The sequence below is a fragment of the Felis catus genome, chromosome B1 (assembly GCF_018350175.1).
Source record: "Felis catus isolate Fca126 chromosome B1, F.catus_Fca126_mat1.0, whole genome shotgun sequence".
Classification (NCBI taxonomy): domain Eukaryota; kingdom Metazoa; phylum Chordata; class Mammalia; order Carnivora; family Felidae; genus Felis; species Felis catus.
In genome coordinates, this window is record NC_058371.1 from 48,671,921 (window position 1) to 48,689,430 (window position 17,510).

The following is a 17,510-nucleotide window of genomic DNA, read 5'->3' on the forward strand; positions in this document are numbered from 1 at the left end:
TGAGGAGGGTGCACTGGCCTCTCCACGCATGAGTCCTCCCCAGAGCAGGTCCTGAGCCCTCTCCTCCTGCCCTCAGCTGTATGCATGTGGGAGATCCTGAGCTTTGGCAAGCAGCCCTTCTTCTGGCTGGAGAACAAGGACGTCATCGGGGTGCTCGAGAAGGGGGACCGGCTACCCAAGCCCGACCTCTGCCCACCTGTTCTCTACACCCTCATGACTCGCTGCTGGGACTACGACCCCAGTGAGCGGCCCCGCTTCACTGAGCTCGTGTGCAACCTCAGGTGACCATGGAGCAGGGGTGGGGGGCTGCAGGCACAGGGCCCCCAGAGAGCCAGTCTCCTCTAGAGCCCTTCTTACAATGTATTTCCTTAAACAACATGCAGTTGGCCACCTTACGGATGAGAGAATTCAGGTTCAGTGGCAGTGGCGGGTGGGGCTGGGACTTGCCACCAGGACCTCCCCTCTGACCAACACGGAGTCACCCATCCAAGTGGAAATGACTGGTGCTCCCAGCAGAAGCATGGTGCAGACTCAGCAGCTTGCCAGAGGCCAGGGGAGGGAAACTGAGTTCACCATCAGACACAGTGAGCCTGGGTAAGCCTCACCATCTCGATGTGTCTCAACCTCAAGCTCCTAGTAAGTGCTCCAAAAATATTTTTTAGGTTAGAACCCAAAGTCTGAACCAGACTTTCACTGACATACCTGTGCTCTTTACAAAGACATGGGGTGTGCCCTACAGGAGGCCCAGCTCGGGCATGTGACCCACACCCCCAGCAGCACCCTGTGCCTCTCCTCTGCATTTGATTGTTCCTCCCAGATAGTAGAGAAGGCAGTGATTGATTTTTGACTGTTAAGACAGTGACCCATGGGTCGCCTCTCCCTTCTAAATGGAGCATTGGCAGCCTGGAGGTCTGATCTCTCACCCAAGAGCCATTATTCTCTGGGTACTGGGAGGTCCCTGGTGAAGGGCGCTGTCAGAATACATTTTAGAGGGTCTCCCTGTTTTCTTGGTGGCCTCCCTGCCGACAACTTCTCCCTGGGTGGTCTGACTTTTTTTTTTGGCATTCTTTAGGGCAGGGGTCAGCAAACTTTTTCTGTAAACAGCCAGATAGTAAATATTGTGGGCTTTGCAAGCCATATGGTCTCTGTTACAACTACTCAACTCTGCCATTATAGCTCAAAAGCAGCCATAGACAATACATAAATAAACGAGTGTAGCTGGATTTCAGTAAGACTATTTGGGGGAACTGAAATTTGAATTTTTATACAATTTTCACGTCATGAAATTTCTTCTTTTTATTTTTTTCAATCGTTTAAAAATGTAAAAACCATTCTTAGTTTGGGGCCGTTCAAAAATAGGTGAGGGGGCTGGATTTGGCCTGTAGGCAATAGCTTCCTGGCCCCCTGCATTAGGGAATCTAGTGTTTCATTAACATTCAAAACACCATGGCTTTAAACACTGCAGTCAACACATTGGCATTTTTTAGAGAAAGAAAATAGTTCCTGGCAACTACTTTTTGGGGCGTTACCCCAAGGGGTATGCTGGAACTGCCCAAGCTAAGGCAGTGGGAATGACATTGAATTTGTCTGTAGGGCATTCCAACACAGTCTGCAAGGCCTTCAGCTTAAAAGACCTCTCTGTACCTGTCTTTCCCTTCGTTGACCCTCCTGATTAATTTTAGATTGATCTCTTTGGTCAAATTAGAGAAGCCAAAGTGTTCCAGGAAAAGTATTTGAAAGATGTAATTTGAAAGGGCCAAAGCTCTGGGGTGATGAGGGGGGGAGGTGTCTTAATTCACCCTGGGGGCTTGAGAACCACGGGGAGCTACGACAGGTGCTTCTCCATGGGCTGAGAGGCATGCCCTATTAGAGGAACAAGGCCAGCCTCCTCCATGGATGGAGTTAGAAGCAGGCTTTCTGGTATAATTGGAAGGATATCTGAAGACCCCAAGGACCCCAGGATATCCCCCCCCCCCGACGCCCCTGCTCAAGCTATAGCCTGGCAGTCCTCCATTAGAGTTAAGAAAGGATTTGATGAGTGTTTCCTAATTGGGGGGGGGGGGGGGGGGAGGGGCGGAAAGAAGAGCCCATTTAATGTCAAACTTTGAAAATTCCTTCCTGTAACAATAGTTATATTTTCGGAATTTATTGATTGGCAAAATGTATTAAGCTATATAATGAATTTTTAATATAATATATAACATACTGCTTGTACACTTGAAAATACAAAACCAAATAGTGTATATTCAGTAGCACATAATACTTGGTACACATATGAACATGTGGATTCATGGACTCCCTGTAATCACTCCAGAGTCCCCTAGGGTCTGTGACTCTCAAGTTGGGAACCACCGGATTGAGTAAGAAAGGCAAGAAGCATGCGCATAGCTAACCCAGGAATGAATCCATAGCCATTTCTCATTAATATATACCAGGAATGTGTTGATGGGTGATTTAATGAAAAATAGGAGATATAGGAGATGTAGAACACAGGCCTTGGTTATGAAGTTGGCTGGGATATAAGAAATCTACATAGGGGGTTGGTGCCAATAGTAAGCACAGGAAGGCAAGATGCAGGGGGAGGTGGGTGGGAGACATGCTTGCACTACCCTGTTGGACTGGCTCTCCAAGGACTTTTTCCCCACCATAGATCCATTCACGTGATTTTCCCAACTTCACTGTTGGGGGAGCAGCCTCAGGATCCATCTTCCAGCCTTCTCAGAGGGGTCTCCCCAGGCCACTCTGCAGAGGAAACAGAAATGGGATCCAGTGGTCCTTCTTTGGGCCTCTCCAGGCTTCTGAGGAAGGAATGCAGAGAAGACGTCCCAGGAGCATCTTTAACTTTATCCCTCTTTCTTTATCTGACCTGACTCCTTGGCAGTGACATTTATCAGATGGAGAAGGACATCGCTATAGAGCAGGAAAGGAATGCTCGTTACCGACCTCCCAAAATCTTGGAGCCCACAGCCTACCAGGAACCCCCACCCAAGGTAAACAAAGCCCTGGTCTCATGGATCCTGTGAGTCAAGCAGAACTGGGTCCCCATCTAGCCCGTCTTGGCCTATGTACCCTCCTCCCTTTTCCTCCAGCATAAGCAGGATGTACTCCAATAGTCCTCTTGGCCCTCAACCCAACTGTCCATCAGCACTGAACTCAGCACCCATCACATGGGTCCCTGGCTGGTTTGATCTGAGACCCAAGACAGCAGACCTCTCAGAGAGAAGCTAGGGCAGGGAACCACCCTGTAAACTCTGCCCTTGCAGGGCTGGAGCACTTTTCTTTCTGGTGTTTTTCAGGGACAAATTAGATGTCCCTGAGAGCACATGAATGGGGAGTGTCCCTTAGTCCCTTATGTTCAGTTTCCATGTACATGCCCTACATGGTATCTCTAGGCTCAGAATCCAGTGCCCTGCTTGCCATGCCATTAGGTGGGTGGGTTTTGAGGGACCATGCCTATATTAGTCAGCTCAAGCTTCCATAACAAAATACAGTAGACTGAGTATGGAGGCTAGGAAGTCCAAGATCAAGGTGATGGCAGATTCATTGTGTGGTGAGCACTCTCTTCTTGACTTACAGATGGCCACCTTCTCACTGTGCCTTCACACAGCAGAGGGAGCAAGAGCCCCAACTCTTATGACCTCATCTAACCCTAATTATGTTGCAAAGGTCCTACCTCCAAATGCCATCACACTAAGAGTTGGGGCTTCAACATATGAATCTGGGGGTGGGGGACACAAACATTCAGTCCATAACAAAGTCCTATCTGGCCCAGGACCTTTTCTCACTGTCGCCCTTGCCTGGCATGCCCTGCCCCTTCCCTCAGTCAGGGCCCAGCTCAGTTTTCATTTCCTCCATGAAGCCCCTGCAAGTGCCTGAGGCCTCGCTGACTTGTTACCTCTGAAAGTATGTGGCTTTTGATAGCTGATTTGACAGGTATTCCCATATCTAAAGAAGCTACACAACAGAGATTGGTAAACCCTTCAATTAGTGATGGCCCCCAGGAGGACAGGAAGACTGGTTTCTTTGTACCTTCTTATCACTCAGCGTATAGTGTGTGCTCAATAAGTGAATGCAAATGGTTTTAATGATAATTTTGCCCCTCATGTCTCCTTCATTCTGAATAAGCCTGACCTGTGTCCAATCTAGTATTCCCTTTGATGAGCATGGTCACTCAGGGAGAGAGCCATGGACTGACTCATCTTTGTGATTTCTCTCCAGCCCAGCCGGCCCAAGTATAGACCCCCTCCACAAACCAACCTTCTGGCTCCCAAGCTGCAGTTCCAGGTAAACATGTAACCAGAGGGCCGGGAAAGTTTGGGGCCATTTCTTATCTCAAGCCATCCTGAAATTCCATTCTTGTGCCTTTGAGGAGTAGCCGTTACCTGCTTGGGTTATTAGGAGATGGCCTGCACTGACTCTTCTTTGGTACCCACAAGAGAATTTGAACTCAGAGTGCCAGATATCAAAATGCAATTCTACCAGGCTGTCCTCAGCTAAGACTTACCTCTGTCCATAGTGTTTGTTCCTCTGTGTGCCTGCCTACAGCTACCTCTCTATGCTGAAGGCTTCTTCGGCCCCCTACCCTGAAGAAAGCTTTCTGAGAAGGAATTTCAGGCAGTTGGGGACAGTTGGTATTCCCCAGGGAATGGAGTTGTTCCCTGGGGCTCCCCTCGGAGGCCCTGAGCAGAACCCAGGTGGGCAGAACCAGTCTCCATCTGAGCTTTCCTCACACCTCCATCATCACCAAACATGGGATCTTCCCAAGCTGTTGGTCCCTGTCTGAGAATGTCTGTCTTGTGTCTCAGTCCTGCATCTCAGTCATAGGGAGCCCATCTCTTTTCTTCTCTTACATCCCTCAGCTCAGAGTCACTGCTCAACAATGGAGCATCTCAACCAATAGAAACAATATCTATTTACCTGGTACTCCTTACAGAAATGTGCTGTCCCATGGTCCTATATTTCTCAAGGAAATGCTCCAGTACCAAAACAAGGCTAACCAAGAACTAACAGATACATTTTTGTCCTGTAAAGAAAAAAAATCTTGATGCAGAAGACAGAAGCAATATTCCTAAAAAGCATCATACCTTTTTGTGTGATGTTTAAAATAATGATTAAACACACACACACACACACACACACACACACACACACACACACACATTTCTGTGGGCTAATCATATCTCTCAGTTTGCAACATGACTATGAAACAGAGCTCTTTTCTGAAGAGTCCTAAAGGCAGAGACATGGACTCAGTAGGTCAGTAACATAGGTGGACCCCATGATATGCAGAGCATCATGGTGGTTGGATGCTAGATGAAAAAGAGGCCACAGCAGTGGTGCAGACACTAGGCAAGAGCCACGTGTGTTGCCCTATCATAAGACCAACGAAATGCCTACACCACATTCTTTATTAGCTCCTGAAGAGCAAGTCCTGTTTCTCCAATGGTGTCCATTAATGTTTCTCTGTGCTCATGTTTGTAGCAGCTAATCGTCCACCTTCTTGCCTTGTCCCTGTGCCTGGTGCTTCTTTGCTTCTCCTGAATAGGTCCCTGAGGGTCTGTGTGCCAGCTCACCTACGCTCACCAGCCCTATGGAGTATCCATCTCCTGTAAACTCGCTGCACACCCCACCTCTCCATCGGCACAATGTCTTCAAGCGCCACAGCATGCGGGTAAGAGGGCTCTGCATGCTGGGTCCTAACCCGAACTGAGGAGGCTGCTAGAGGGAGGCGTCTGGGCCACCAGAAACCCTACATCCTCAGGGTCAGGAGGTGCCCTCCATGCTTTAATGCACCAGCCAGCCCACCAAGGGGCTCTGTGATGCCCTCTCTTTTGCAAACACACTGGAAGCTGGGGGCCAAACCCGGCTCTGTTCTCAAGGACACCCAGCTGGCCTGGACCTGCCCCTGTCCATACTCTGGTGCTGTGGCAATCGGTGTCAAATCTCCCCTTTCCTGAGCCCTGGGGTGGTGTGGAGGTTTGTGGGCAGATGGCAACCAAACCTGATGGTGCCGGAGATCCAGGAGGCTCTACCCAGTTCTGCCCTTCCTGCGTGATTGCTTAGGTTGCTAAATCTCTCCTCAGTCAATGGAAAGGCTTCCTTGTGGTTCTACTTCTGCTGCTTTTGTGAAAGTTGCTGTTGTGTGGGAAGGAGCCTGGGGGTTGGTGTGGGGCTAAGCCACCCTTCCCAGTCATCATGTTTTTGTTACAACTGCCAGTGAGGTCTTGTGGACTGGCTTCTGATTGTCAAGTCTCGCAAAAAAAAAAAAAAAAAAAGGCAGCTCTGCATATAAAAGTGACGCCCACCTGCCCCTTTTCAGCACCCATCTTCTCCTTCAATGGAGCCATGGTCAGCTGGCATGAATATTTGATATACTTTACTAAACTGGGTCTTGATATGTGACAAAACAAACCAAATGCATTATTTTAGTTCTATCTCTGTATGCAAGAGTGATACTTCAGGCTCAGTATACTTGACTTTGAAAGTTTTTTGGGAAAACTACACGTTTATTCCAATAGATTTGAAAAATAGAGGAAAGTATGTTGACATGTTCTGTACTATTATTCTCAAATTAGGAAAAATTTTAAATGCATAAGATAACTTAGAATTCTAGGCAGCAAGATCTATTGTGGACTAAAATTTCCCCTGACCTCGCTCACTTTCCCCTTTTATGTTAATTTAACCAATTTATATCTTAACATATACTTAACAATAATAAAACTGAAGTTTTAAGCATGCACTATAATTTAGAATGTTCAGTTCCTCCACCTTCCTGTCCTTGATTCTATTTGTAGTTGAGTTTCAGCGAATTTTGCTTTAAAGTGTGTCCTTTTAGAAAAAACTACTTTGCACATTTCCAGGGTGGCACTGCCTTTATCTAATCCCCGCTTCACCATAAGAACTTTGTTCAGTTCCATAAAGACAGATCGTGCAGCAGAAAAAAAAAAAAAGGCCTTTGTGTCAGGGATTTGGAAGTATTTGCCATAAGGAATGTCTGCCTAAAAGAATATAATGAACATTTCTTTCAGTAAACAACAACAACAAAGTAAAAAATACAAAATCCATTTTATGGTATACATCTAAAAGACTGAGAAAACCTCTTTCAGGTAAAATGCTGGAAAGGTGTAACAGGCTTCCCGTCAAGCATTTGAAAGCATTTAACAAAAATCAGAGACGGTTTTCCCACAAAAACTATTTTTTGTCCTGACTGACTCTATTGCCTTACTCATCTGGGAATCTAGAATTCCACACCAGGGTCAGGATGGCAGCAATCCTTCTCTTGAAGGATTAAACCACAATTCGGTTTAAATTAATAATAAAATTCAATAAACTACTACTTTGTGCAGGACCGGTTAGCCAGGCACTGTCCTAGGTGCTGAAGGGAGAACGAGAGACTTCAGCCCTCAGTGAGCTTCCAGGCGGCCAGAAGGAATAGGGCGGGTGCATGCACACTTACCTGTGATGCAAGCCATAAAGCTGGGAGTGGCGCACAGAAGTAACGCAAAGGTGCAGTGGGAGGTCAAAGAGAAGAACAGCTTCCAGCTTCTTTTTTTCAGCTGGGCCTCGAAGCATGGGGAAGATTTGGACAGGAAGAAACTGGGATATGGGGGATGAAAGAGTCATCAATCAGTAGGAGCCAAGACTGAGTGATGTGAAGCCACAGGGCAAGTGCGGGAGCTGTTTGGCTAGAACATAGGAGGATGCATTTGGATATGGAAATAAGACTGGCAAGGTGGGAGGCAGGTAGCCAAAATATGGAAGGACTCACAGCTTTGCGAGAGTCACTTTAAGGTACCACCAGAACCCGATTCCTTTTTAAAGTGACCAGCAATGTAAGTATCCATTACCTGATAGGAATATCTGAGGTACCGTGTAGGCAAGTAAGCCCTAAAGTGATTAATTGTTAAAAATCTAATGTTCACCTTGAGTTTTATTATGCAATTTTAAGTCATAGGAAAAAAATTTCCAATACATGTTAAAATATCTGATGAGATGGTGATCAGACTTGGGGCACCCTAGGCATTTGAGTATTGGGAATTTTCTTTTAATGCTTACAAAACTACACAGTGCTTTCTTGACTACTAACTTCTTCTACCAGCATCTACTCTCTCTCAGTCTAGCCTCGTCTTACCTTGAGATTCCTAGCTTGATAGTCACAATATTTTACACTTAAGCTCCTGTGTTACTATTTGCCAATAGCATGGGGCAGCCATACCATTGTGTTTGCAGGTGTTGACATTTAACCATGGGTATTTATAACCTTCAAATACCCTCATTCTGGAGCATCAGCCTCTGAAATCAATCTTACTTATTTTATCAATTCTATGATTATAAAATACTCTTATGTCCTGAAACTTGTCTTAAAATAAAGTCTAACTCAATAGCCTCCAGCTGAGGTGATCTTACCTCAGAGGGGACATTTGGAGATGTCTGGAGGCATTTTTGTTACAACTGGGGAGATGCCAAAGGTATCTAGTGGGTGGAATTGCTGGTAAGCAACCTACAATTTACAGGAAATCTTCCTCAATAAAGAATTATCTTGGGGCGCCTAGATGGCTCAGTCAGTTGAGCATCCGACTCTTGATTTGGGCTCAGGTCATGATCCCAAAGGTCATGGGATCGAGCTTCACATCAGGCTCCATGCTGATTGTGAAGCCTTCTTAAGATTCTCTCTCTCTCTCCCTCTGCCCCTGTTCCTCCCCCCACCTCTCTCTCTCTCTCTCTCTCTCTCTCTCTCTCTGTCTCTCTCTCTGTGTGTGTGTCTCTCTCTCTCTCACCTCTGTCTCTCTGTCTGCCTCTCTATGCCTCCCTACAAGAAAAAAAAATTATCTGGTCCCAAATGTTAATGGTACTGAGGTTGAGGAAGTCCTGGCTAACTATTCCTTAGTTCTCCCTATGAGAACAGGGACATTGCATATTCTACTATCACTGCCCTCCCAGCACCCAGCCCTATGCCTGCCACATAGTAGTTGCTTAATAAGTAGTTGTTGAATGGATTAACAAACAAAGAATATTCCAGCAAGAAATGTAACTTGCAGTGGAGTGGGGGTGGGGGTGGGGGAGAAGTATTGTTAGAAATTGAGAGCCGTGATTGAAACTCAGTGAGCGCTAGGAAATATAACTAATTTGAAACTGTGTTGTTATATTCAAGTGCATTTTAGAGGGTTTGGTTGGGAAAATCTTTTTTAGAGGCTTGGCAGAGATTACGGCTTGCTAAAGTAGATAGAGAATAATTTTTAGCAATTTATGCAAGTGACTTGTATGTAAAATGGCCACTTTAAAAGCAAGGATCTGAGGAGGCCGCTGGTCTGAATGCCATAGAAAGGTCCTGCCCGTGACAAAGCACACCCTGGGCTTTATGCATTCGAAAAAATGACATATGGCACTCATGAGTCCAGGAGGCCAAGGTAATCATGTACAGCAGAAAAAAGCAAAAGATGTAAATGAACCCTGGGGAAGATTAAGGGAAAAGAAGTACTAAGAAAACATGTAACACCCCCTGTTTAAAATGGGTGTTTTTTTTTTTAAGTTTACTTATTTGTTTTGAGAGAGACTGAGACAGCATGAGCAGAGGAGGGGCAGAGAGAGGGGGAGACAGAATCTCAAGTGAGAGAGAGAGAGAGAGAACTCAAAACCCTTGAGATCATGACCCAAACCAAAACCCAGAGTCAGTAGCTTAACCAGCTGAGCCCCCCAGGTGCCCTTGTAATACCTTCTGTTTAAGAAATAGCAGGTAAAACTATTGCTCCGAAGCCCTTTAAACAAGTTAAGACGGAGATTAGATTAATGAAGCCAAGGAAAGGAAGCATTTATGGCATATCTATAGGTCCATATTTCTTTAAGTTTTGTTCTCTACTTTTTTTTAGTTCATACATTTCTTTTAGCCTTTGGCTAAATAACCCAAGCTACTAGCTTAAAAAAAGAGTACATTTTGGGGGTGCCTGGGTGGCTCAGTCAGTTGAGAGTCCAACTCTTGATTTTGGCCTCGGGTCATGATCTCACGGTTCATGAGATCAAGCTCCGAGTAGGGCTCTGCACTGATAGCATGGAGCCTGCTTGGGATTCTCTCTCTCTCTGCCCCTCCCCCACTCTGTCTCTCCTTCTCTCTTAAAATAAATAAATAAGTAAATGAGTAAGTAAAGACATAAATGTTTAAAAAATAGTAAAGAGTATGTTTTCCTAAAAAGACGCGGTCACACGGGTGCAGGCCGTTGCCCCTTCCCTCAGCCTGTACCCTGTATGGACAGCTTTGCAGCCACACCACAGCTCCTCAGGGCTTCCAGACCCACTGCCACGGTGTTCGGGTGACGATAAGCACCCAAGGCTTTCCAGAAGACTGGCTTTGCATTTTTTAATTTATTAAGTGACAGCAGCCACGACAAGTGCCAACTGAGAAAATAACATTAGGGTGGTCATTTGCAAATAAAATTGTATTAGCAGATCGAGCCGTTGTTTAGATACAACGCATGTTCAGTGCTGTGCTCTCGGGCTCGAGGTTACACTGCAGCAGGGGCACGTGCTCGGGGCTGACGGATCCAATAACTGTGTGCATATACGGCTGCGGATTTAAGAACTTTCCAATGAGAAAGCAGCTGGCGAGGCCAAGGCTCGTGGCTCCCACAGGCTCTTCTGAGGATTGCCCTTCCTGGGCCTGGGCACGGGACTCATCGGGTCCTCTCCTCTCTCCCCGCTGACCTCTCAGGAGGAGGACTTCATCCGACCCAGCAGCCGAGAAGAGGCCCAGCAGCTATGGGAGGCCGAGAGGCTCAAGATGAGGCAGATCCTGGAGAAACAGCAGAAGCAGATGGTGGAAGATTACCAGTGGCTGAGGCAGGAGGAGAAATCCTTGGTGAGAAGCCACTGAGTCGTGGCGGGGAGGGACCCTCGCCCCCTCACCCCCCCTCCCCGCCCCCTCGCCCCGCCCCCCGCCCTCCAGCCCCCTCGGCCCCCCAACTTCCCCCCTCCCCCCACCCCCCTCCCACCCCCGCCCGCAGCGCTGCTGAGCACAATTTGATAAAGGCACTTGAATGGGAGCCATGTCCACACCACCGTGTCCATCTGTGTCCTCTTGCCTGCCCGGATGATGAGAGTGAATGCCCTCCATGCATCCTTGGGGTTTTCAGTTCTAGAATCCTAAGTCGTTTGCTTTGGTTTCCTCCTCTGCAGGACCCCATGGTGTACATGAACGATAAGTCCCCGCTGGTAAGTCACCGGGAGAAGGTTCTGCCTTAAAGCGAAGGCCTGGGAAGGCATGGGAGACCGCGGGACCCCCAGCCCCAGGCCCCCTGCCTGCCCATCCGTTCCCTTTTTGCCTCTCACCTCGGGAGCCTGACTTCTCCCATTACTTGGATCTCCACGAACCTCCATTCCTGAGCTCCCGCTTGATCGACACCCACAGTGCATCCTTCCTCTGCCATAGGGCCCTCCCGGCCCCTAGGACAAGGGCTCGCCGGTGTCCCCCTGCAGCTATGACCTCCAAGAACACAGTTGAGGGCGTGGGGAACAGGTCAAGGTGGGGGGTGAGGTGTCCCGCGAACCTCATTGGTGACCCGTTCTCTCTCCTCCCTTCCAGACCCCAGAGAAGGAGGCCGGCTATAGTAAGTGTCTGCGCCCTTCCTTTTGGCAGGAACTTCTGCTTGACATCTCGCGTGGAGCCCCCATCCGCGCTCGCTGCCCACTGCAGACAGCAGCAGAATCTGCTTGCCATTTTAAGAAACTCTGCCTGTTTCAGTTCAGAGTGTGCAGAGAGGGCCCGTCTGGGATTTGGTATTTAGTCTCAGCTCCATCTACCGCCCCCACTGTCTCCCTGCCCAGGCCTCTTCTTGTCTCCCTCTGTTGCCGGGGTCCTCAGCCCTCATTTCAGTGTATCTCCTTCTGCATTTATTTGGAGATGTTAGTGGTTCTTCCTATCTCCCCCTCACTGTGTTGGAGGCTGCCTGCAGGGATAGTAAAGTTGCTCCGCCCGCCTCTCCCAGCGGATGCCTCTCTTCCCTAGGCCCCTAGGATGAAAGAGAGAGAGGGCCCCAGGGATGGAAGAGAGGGGACAGGGGCAGCTAAGCCCACAGGGCCTTTCCAGAAGCTGCTGCTGAAGGGGGGGTCAGGAAGAGTCAGCAGCGAGCTAGGCTCATCTTTGTCATCCTAGGGAGGGTGAGGCTGATGATCATGGTGATGGTGATGAGCAACCAGTGACAATGACAACAGTCACAGGAAACTCACCACTAGCCAAGCGCAGGCCCAAGTTGCTTGCAAATGTTAGCTCTGACCCCACAGCAACTCTATCAGATAGGCGTGATTCATCGTTACGCAGGGCGCCAGGCTGGCTCAGTCGGTTAAGTGGCTGACTTTTTAATATTTCTTTATTTATCTTGAATGAGAGACAGAGAGAGAGAAAGCAGGGGAGGGACAGAGACAGGGAGAGAGAATCCCAAGCAGACTCTGCACTGTCAGCACAGAGCCCGACACAGGGATCAAACTCATAAACTGTGAGACCCCGACCAGAGTTGAAACCAAGAGTCAGACACTTAACCAGCTGAGCCACCCAGGCACCCCAAGCGTCCGACTCTCCATTTCATCTCAGATCGTGATCTCACCTGTTGTGAGATCCAGCCCCACATCCGGCTCTGCTCAGGCAGCACAGGGCCTGCTTGGGATTCTCTCCCTCTCTCTCTGCCCCTCCCCTGCTCACGCTCTCTCTCACTCTCAAGAAACATAAATAAATAAACATTTTAAAAAAAAAAAAGGTCATTACGCCCATTTTACAAAGGACAGGAAACCGAGGCATAGGAAGGTCAAGTAACTTCGAATAGTGTGGGTTTTCTGCCGTTTCACTTCCTTGAACCCCAAACACTCAAAGCAGACCATTAGGGAATCCTCACAAGTCTACCCCAGGAGCTGCTCTGGCACCAGGTCAGGGGCTCCACAGCCACCTGTTACTTCACAGAGTGAAGTTTCTTCCCCGGGACCATCAAGGCCAGCGTGTGTGCTGTTCCTCAGGGGCCAGTGTGTGTCCAGCAGGCGCTGGGACGTCTGTGCGAGGACTCCACCTCCGCTGCAACTTTGGCTTTTGCTTTCTGTAAAATGGACAGTGGTGTTTGACTATGGGACGACCAGGGGGACCAGAGCCCATTTACCCAGGCACCTTCCTGGAAACACCTTCGGGCTTAGTTTCCCTGGGGCTCCAGGTAGCAGAAGAGAGGAGGTTGGCTTGGTTGGCAGCAGGAATGAAGGGAAGGGCCAGGGTGCCGAGACCCTCCCCGCCCCCCCCACTCACTCTCCCTCCTCCTTGCAGCGGAGTTCACGGGCCCCCCACAGAAGCCACCGCGGCTGGGTGCTCAGGTACGTGTTAGCTTTGCCGAAGCTGGTGATGAATTTGAATCAGGGTTCCACGAGACGCAAGGCTATGAAGACTTCACAAATAACCCAGTCCTGTATCCTCACATAGCTGAGGCCCAGAACGAAGAAGTGTCTTGTCTAAGGCCACACAGCTAACTCATGAAAAAGCAAGGGGAAACCCAGTCTCCTTGCCTCCCGTGCTCGCTCCCTGATGTGCAGGAAGGCTCACTGGCCCAGCCCTAGGAGCAGGACATGTGGACCCCCTTCCTCTCTCAAGCTGCCCCCTTGGCTTCCCGCACCCACACGGTTCCTACCGTAGCTGGTGTTCCTCATTCTAGAACAGTGGGTGTGAGCCTTGGCTGCCCATTAGAATCATCCAAGGAGCTCTGAGAACCACCTGGCCCCCAAACCCGGGTGATGGTTTCGTTGGTCCGGTGTGAGGCCAGCCAGAAGTATTTTTTTGCTTTAAGACTCCCTAGCAGACTCTAATCTGAGAACCCCTAAAAGCAGAAGGGAGGGGATGCATCCCCAGGACAGGGCACTGTTATGTCAGAGAAGAATCTTTTCAAACTGGGCTGGTGGCCATGTGGGCATCAATAGCGTCTGCGCAAGAAAGAAGAGCAGTGTCCTCCAGACTCATGACCCTCCCCTCTGGCCGCTTACTTCCCCCCCGCCCCCAGTCCATCCAGCCCACAGCCAACCTGGACCGGACCGACGACCTGGTGTACCTCAATGTCATGGAGCTCGTGCGGGCTGTGCTGGATCTCAAGAACGAGCTCTGTCAGCTGCCTCCCGAGGGCTATGTGGTGGTGGTGAAGGTGAGAGCCGTGGACGGGGCAGGTGGAGGCTGCTCATTCTGGCCCTGGGTGGAAGGGCGGTGGCGTCGAGCTCCCTCATCTGCCCAGTAGGCGACTTTCTCAGAAAGACTCCCTTTAGCGCAGGGCGGTCAGAGGGAATTTAGTGCCCCGTAGACACGGAGGGCGCATACCAGCCCGGGAGGACTCTTCCCCAGGGAAATACAGCTTTCTCAAAAAGCAAGAAGTGATAGTCCCCCTCCTCCGTCTCTCTCGCAGAACGTGGGCTTGACCCTGCGGAAGCTTATTGGGAGCGTGGATGATCTCCTGCCCTCCTTGCCGTCATCCTCCCGGACCGAGGTGGGTGTCCTCATCCCAGACTGTGTCCTCTGCTGTGCTTCACGCAGGAGACTCAGAAGGACCATGTGGGCAGCCTCGTTTCCATCTGCAGGGCCTTCCGCACAGGACATGTGGCTCCACACAGCAAATCTGAGCAGGACCCCTAGGGGGCTGTGTTTGCACCCAGGGACATGACCAGGCTCCCAGGGGGAGTCTCCTAGTTTAAGTCTTACAGAGTTGCGGTAATTTTGCATGAGGGCGTGCACAGGTGGACAGACCTTCCCTTTCCCTTTTCCCCTCCGGTGATCCTTTATCTAATCACCCACCACACTAAGGCTGAAGTGAATGTATCATCAAAATAGCAAAATAGTTAAGGTTTCTTCAGTTGATCATTTAAATAATTTCCTTTTTTTTTTTTTTTTTTGTAAGTGAGAAACAATTACTGAAAACCAAAATGAAAAGCTTGGTGTTCTATTCTGAGATTGTGCCTGGGGTGGCCAGAATAATGTTCCCCTAAAGGTGTCCCCAGCCTAATCGTCAGAACTGTGACTATGTTACCTTACCTGGCAAGAGGGATTCTGTAGGTGTAAGTTAAGGATCCTGAGGGGCGCCTGGGCGGCTCAGTTGGTTAAGCGTCCGACTCTTGATTTCAGCTCAGGTCATGACCTCACAGTTCATGTGTTCGAGCCCTTGCATCGGGCTCTGTGCTGACAGCACAGAGCCTGCTTGGGATTCTGTGTCTCCTTCTCTCTCTCTCTGCCCCTCCCCCGCTCTCTTTCTCTCAAAAATAAATAAATAAAAACTTTTTTTTTTTTAATTTAAGGGTCTTGACATGGGGAGATTATGCTGCATTACCCAAGTGGGTGCAGTGTAAGTCCTTGTAACAGGGTTGGCAGATGCAGACATCCTATAAGAGTCAGAGAAGGAGATGGGATGACAGAAGCAGAGATTGGAATATTGCCATTGCTGGAAAGATCCATAAGCCAAGGCAGGAAACAGCCTTTAGAAGCTGGAAAAGGCAGGGAACAGATTCTCCCCTAGAGCCCGTAGAAGGGGCATAGCCCAGCTGTCCCCTTGACTTTGGCCCCGTAGGGCACATTTCAGCCTTCTGACCTCCAGAAGTGTAAGAAACGAGTCTGTGCTGTTTTAAGCCACCCCGTTTGTCTTGGGTTAGGACCACAGCCATAGGAAACTCTGAACGTAGTTGAACGCCGAACAATACCGCCTCTCAACATGTGTTGGTTGTCTGTCTGGAAACCAGCCACGGAGCTCAGGAGAACCCCGGGCCCCCTGCCAGGCTGTAGTTTGATTCCCCATCTCGCATTGGTCAGCAACACAGCCTCCACTACCTGTGACTGTTCAAGACAAGACGACACAGGAGAGTTTGGTCATTTCCCGGCCTCCCTCTGGGTGGCGGCAGCAGCCCATAGAGGAGCCCCGCTGGAGCTGTCCCTTCTGATGTGAGAGCTCCTTACCTTCCCTCTGATGGCTCAGGTCATTCATTTCACTTGGTAAATATCTCTTGAGTGTGGAGTAGTGCTCAGCAGTGTGCTAGGCTCTGGGGATATGGCGGTGAAAACAAAACCCTACAGTTCAAATCACGATCCCCAGTCTCTTGGTTTGACGGTAGACAGCTAACAAATGACCAAGTGCCCTTGTCCCCTGACCATTCACTCTAACCTTGGGCCAGCATGGGGGCCGCTGCAGTGAAGGGGGTGGTCTGCAGGGCTGCATCATACAGACCCAGCACCGGGTGGGCTGGGGGCTGGGGCATCTGTAATGTCCATCCATGCCAACCTTGGACTCAGCCCACGCCTGGGTCAGACCTGCCCCCCAGTGAACTTCCAACTACTTCAGCCAACACCAAAGGGGATGCGTGCATGGCTTAACCTTTGTGGCCCCTCAGGCTCCCAGCCTCTCTGTGCGCTTTTCTTACAGATTGAGGGGACCCAGAAGCTGCTCAACAAGGACCTGGCGGAGCTCATCAATAAGATGCGCCTGGCCCAGCAAAACGCCGTGACCTCCCTGAGTGAGGAGTGCAAGCGGCAGATGCTCACAGCCTCCCACACCCTGGCCGTGGACGCCAAGAACCTGCTCGATGCCGTAGACCAGGCCAAGGTTCTGGCCAATCTGGCCCACCCGCCTGCAGAGTGATGGAGGGTCGGCACCACCTGCCTGCGTCTTCTGCCCCTGCCTGTAGTGTACCTCCCCCGCCCCCACCCCCGGCCCCTGCCTTGCCTTCGGTCACATGGGTCTTCTCAGGGGGAAGGCTGAGGGGAGTCCTCCCCTTGCCACTTTGCACGACCCCCTCTCCCCACCCCAACCCCCAGACTGTGCTGCTCAGGCTGCAGCTGGAAAGAGGGGACTCAGGGCTACAGATGCCAGGGGGTGACAAAGAGGGCTCAGAGGGAGCCCTGCTGCCACTGGCCACTCCCTCCTCACACCCGCCGGCCCCACTTTGGGGGGGAGAGGGGTCACACTGGTGCCCCTAGTGGCCACGATGGCTTTATGCATGGACACGGCAGGACCAGTGGAACCAAGCTATTCCTTCTTCTTCCGCTCACGGAGGTCCCTTGATGCAGAGGGACTGGGGAGGGGCTTTCCTTTGGGGGTGGGCGGCTGGCGAGATGAGGGACGGGCCTGGCTTCCTTGTACAGTGTATATTGGAATTTATTTAATGTGAGTGTGGTCTGGACTGACAGCCGTGTGCCCCCCTGAGGGGGGACCTGGGACACAGTCCAGGAACAAGCTATTGGGAGTCCGGGCACAAGACGCTGTGTTGACGACACGCCAAGCGTCAAGGAGAGGGGGAGAGATGAGGCCAAAACAGGACTTGGACCACAAGATTGTGCCTCTCTTCCCTGTGCCCTTTCTCTCCCTTCCCTGACTCTGCCCCTTCCTTCTCTCCCTCTTTTCTTACTTCTCCTTTTCTTCCCCTCCCCCACCGCCTTCCCAGCTGCCCCACCCCTCCCTTGTGTTGGTGCAGAATACTCTTTTACCTTCTTTCTAGTTGACTTGTGGATGAATTAAAATTGTACCATTTGC

General features: G+C 50.0%; 1 protein-coding gene across 7 annotated transcripts in view; it reads left to right on the plus strand.

Moving 5' to 3' along the window:
- PTK2B (protein tyrosine kinase 2 beta) overlaps positions 1-17,510 on the plus strand; it is a 126,170-nt gene extending 108,660 nt beyond the window's left edge. For 5 of the 7 annotated variants that reach the window (XM_045055596.1, XM_011281537.3, XM_045055597.1 and 2 more), the window contains 11 exons: positions 77-281; positions 2,882-2,990; positions 4,219-4,284; positions 5,546-5,671; positions 10,703-10,849; positions 11,167-11,202; positions 11,573-11,597; positions 13,289-13,335; positions 14,013-14,150; positions 14,406-14,486; positions 16,404-17,510. In XM_045055596.1, the coding sequence (XP_044911531.1) occupies positions 77-281; positions 2,882-2,990; positions 4,219-4,284; positions 5,546-5,671; positions 10,703-10,849; positions 11,167-11,202; positions 11,573-11,597; positions 13,289-13,335; positions 14,013-14,150; positions 14,406-14,486; positions 16,404-16,619 (1,196 nt within the window). In that variant the 3' untranslated portion in view covers positions 16,620-17,510. The remainder of the gene's footprint in view (positions 1-76; positions 282-2,881; positions 2,991-4,218; positions 4,285-5,545; positions 5,672-10,702; positions 10,850-11,166; positions 11,203-11,572; positions 11,598-13,288; positions 13,336-14,012; positions 14,151-14,405; positions 14,487-16,403) is intronic. The other 2 variants (XM_011281538.3, XM_011281539.3) reach the window with 1 other exon arrangement.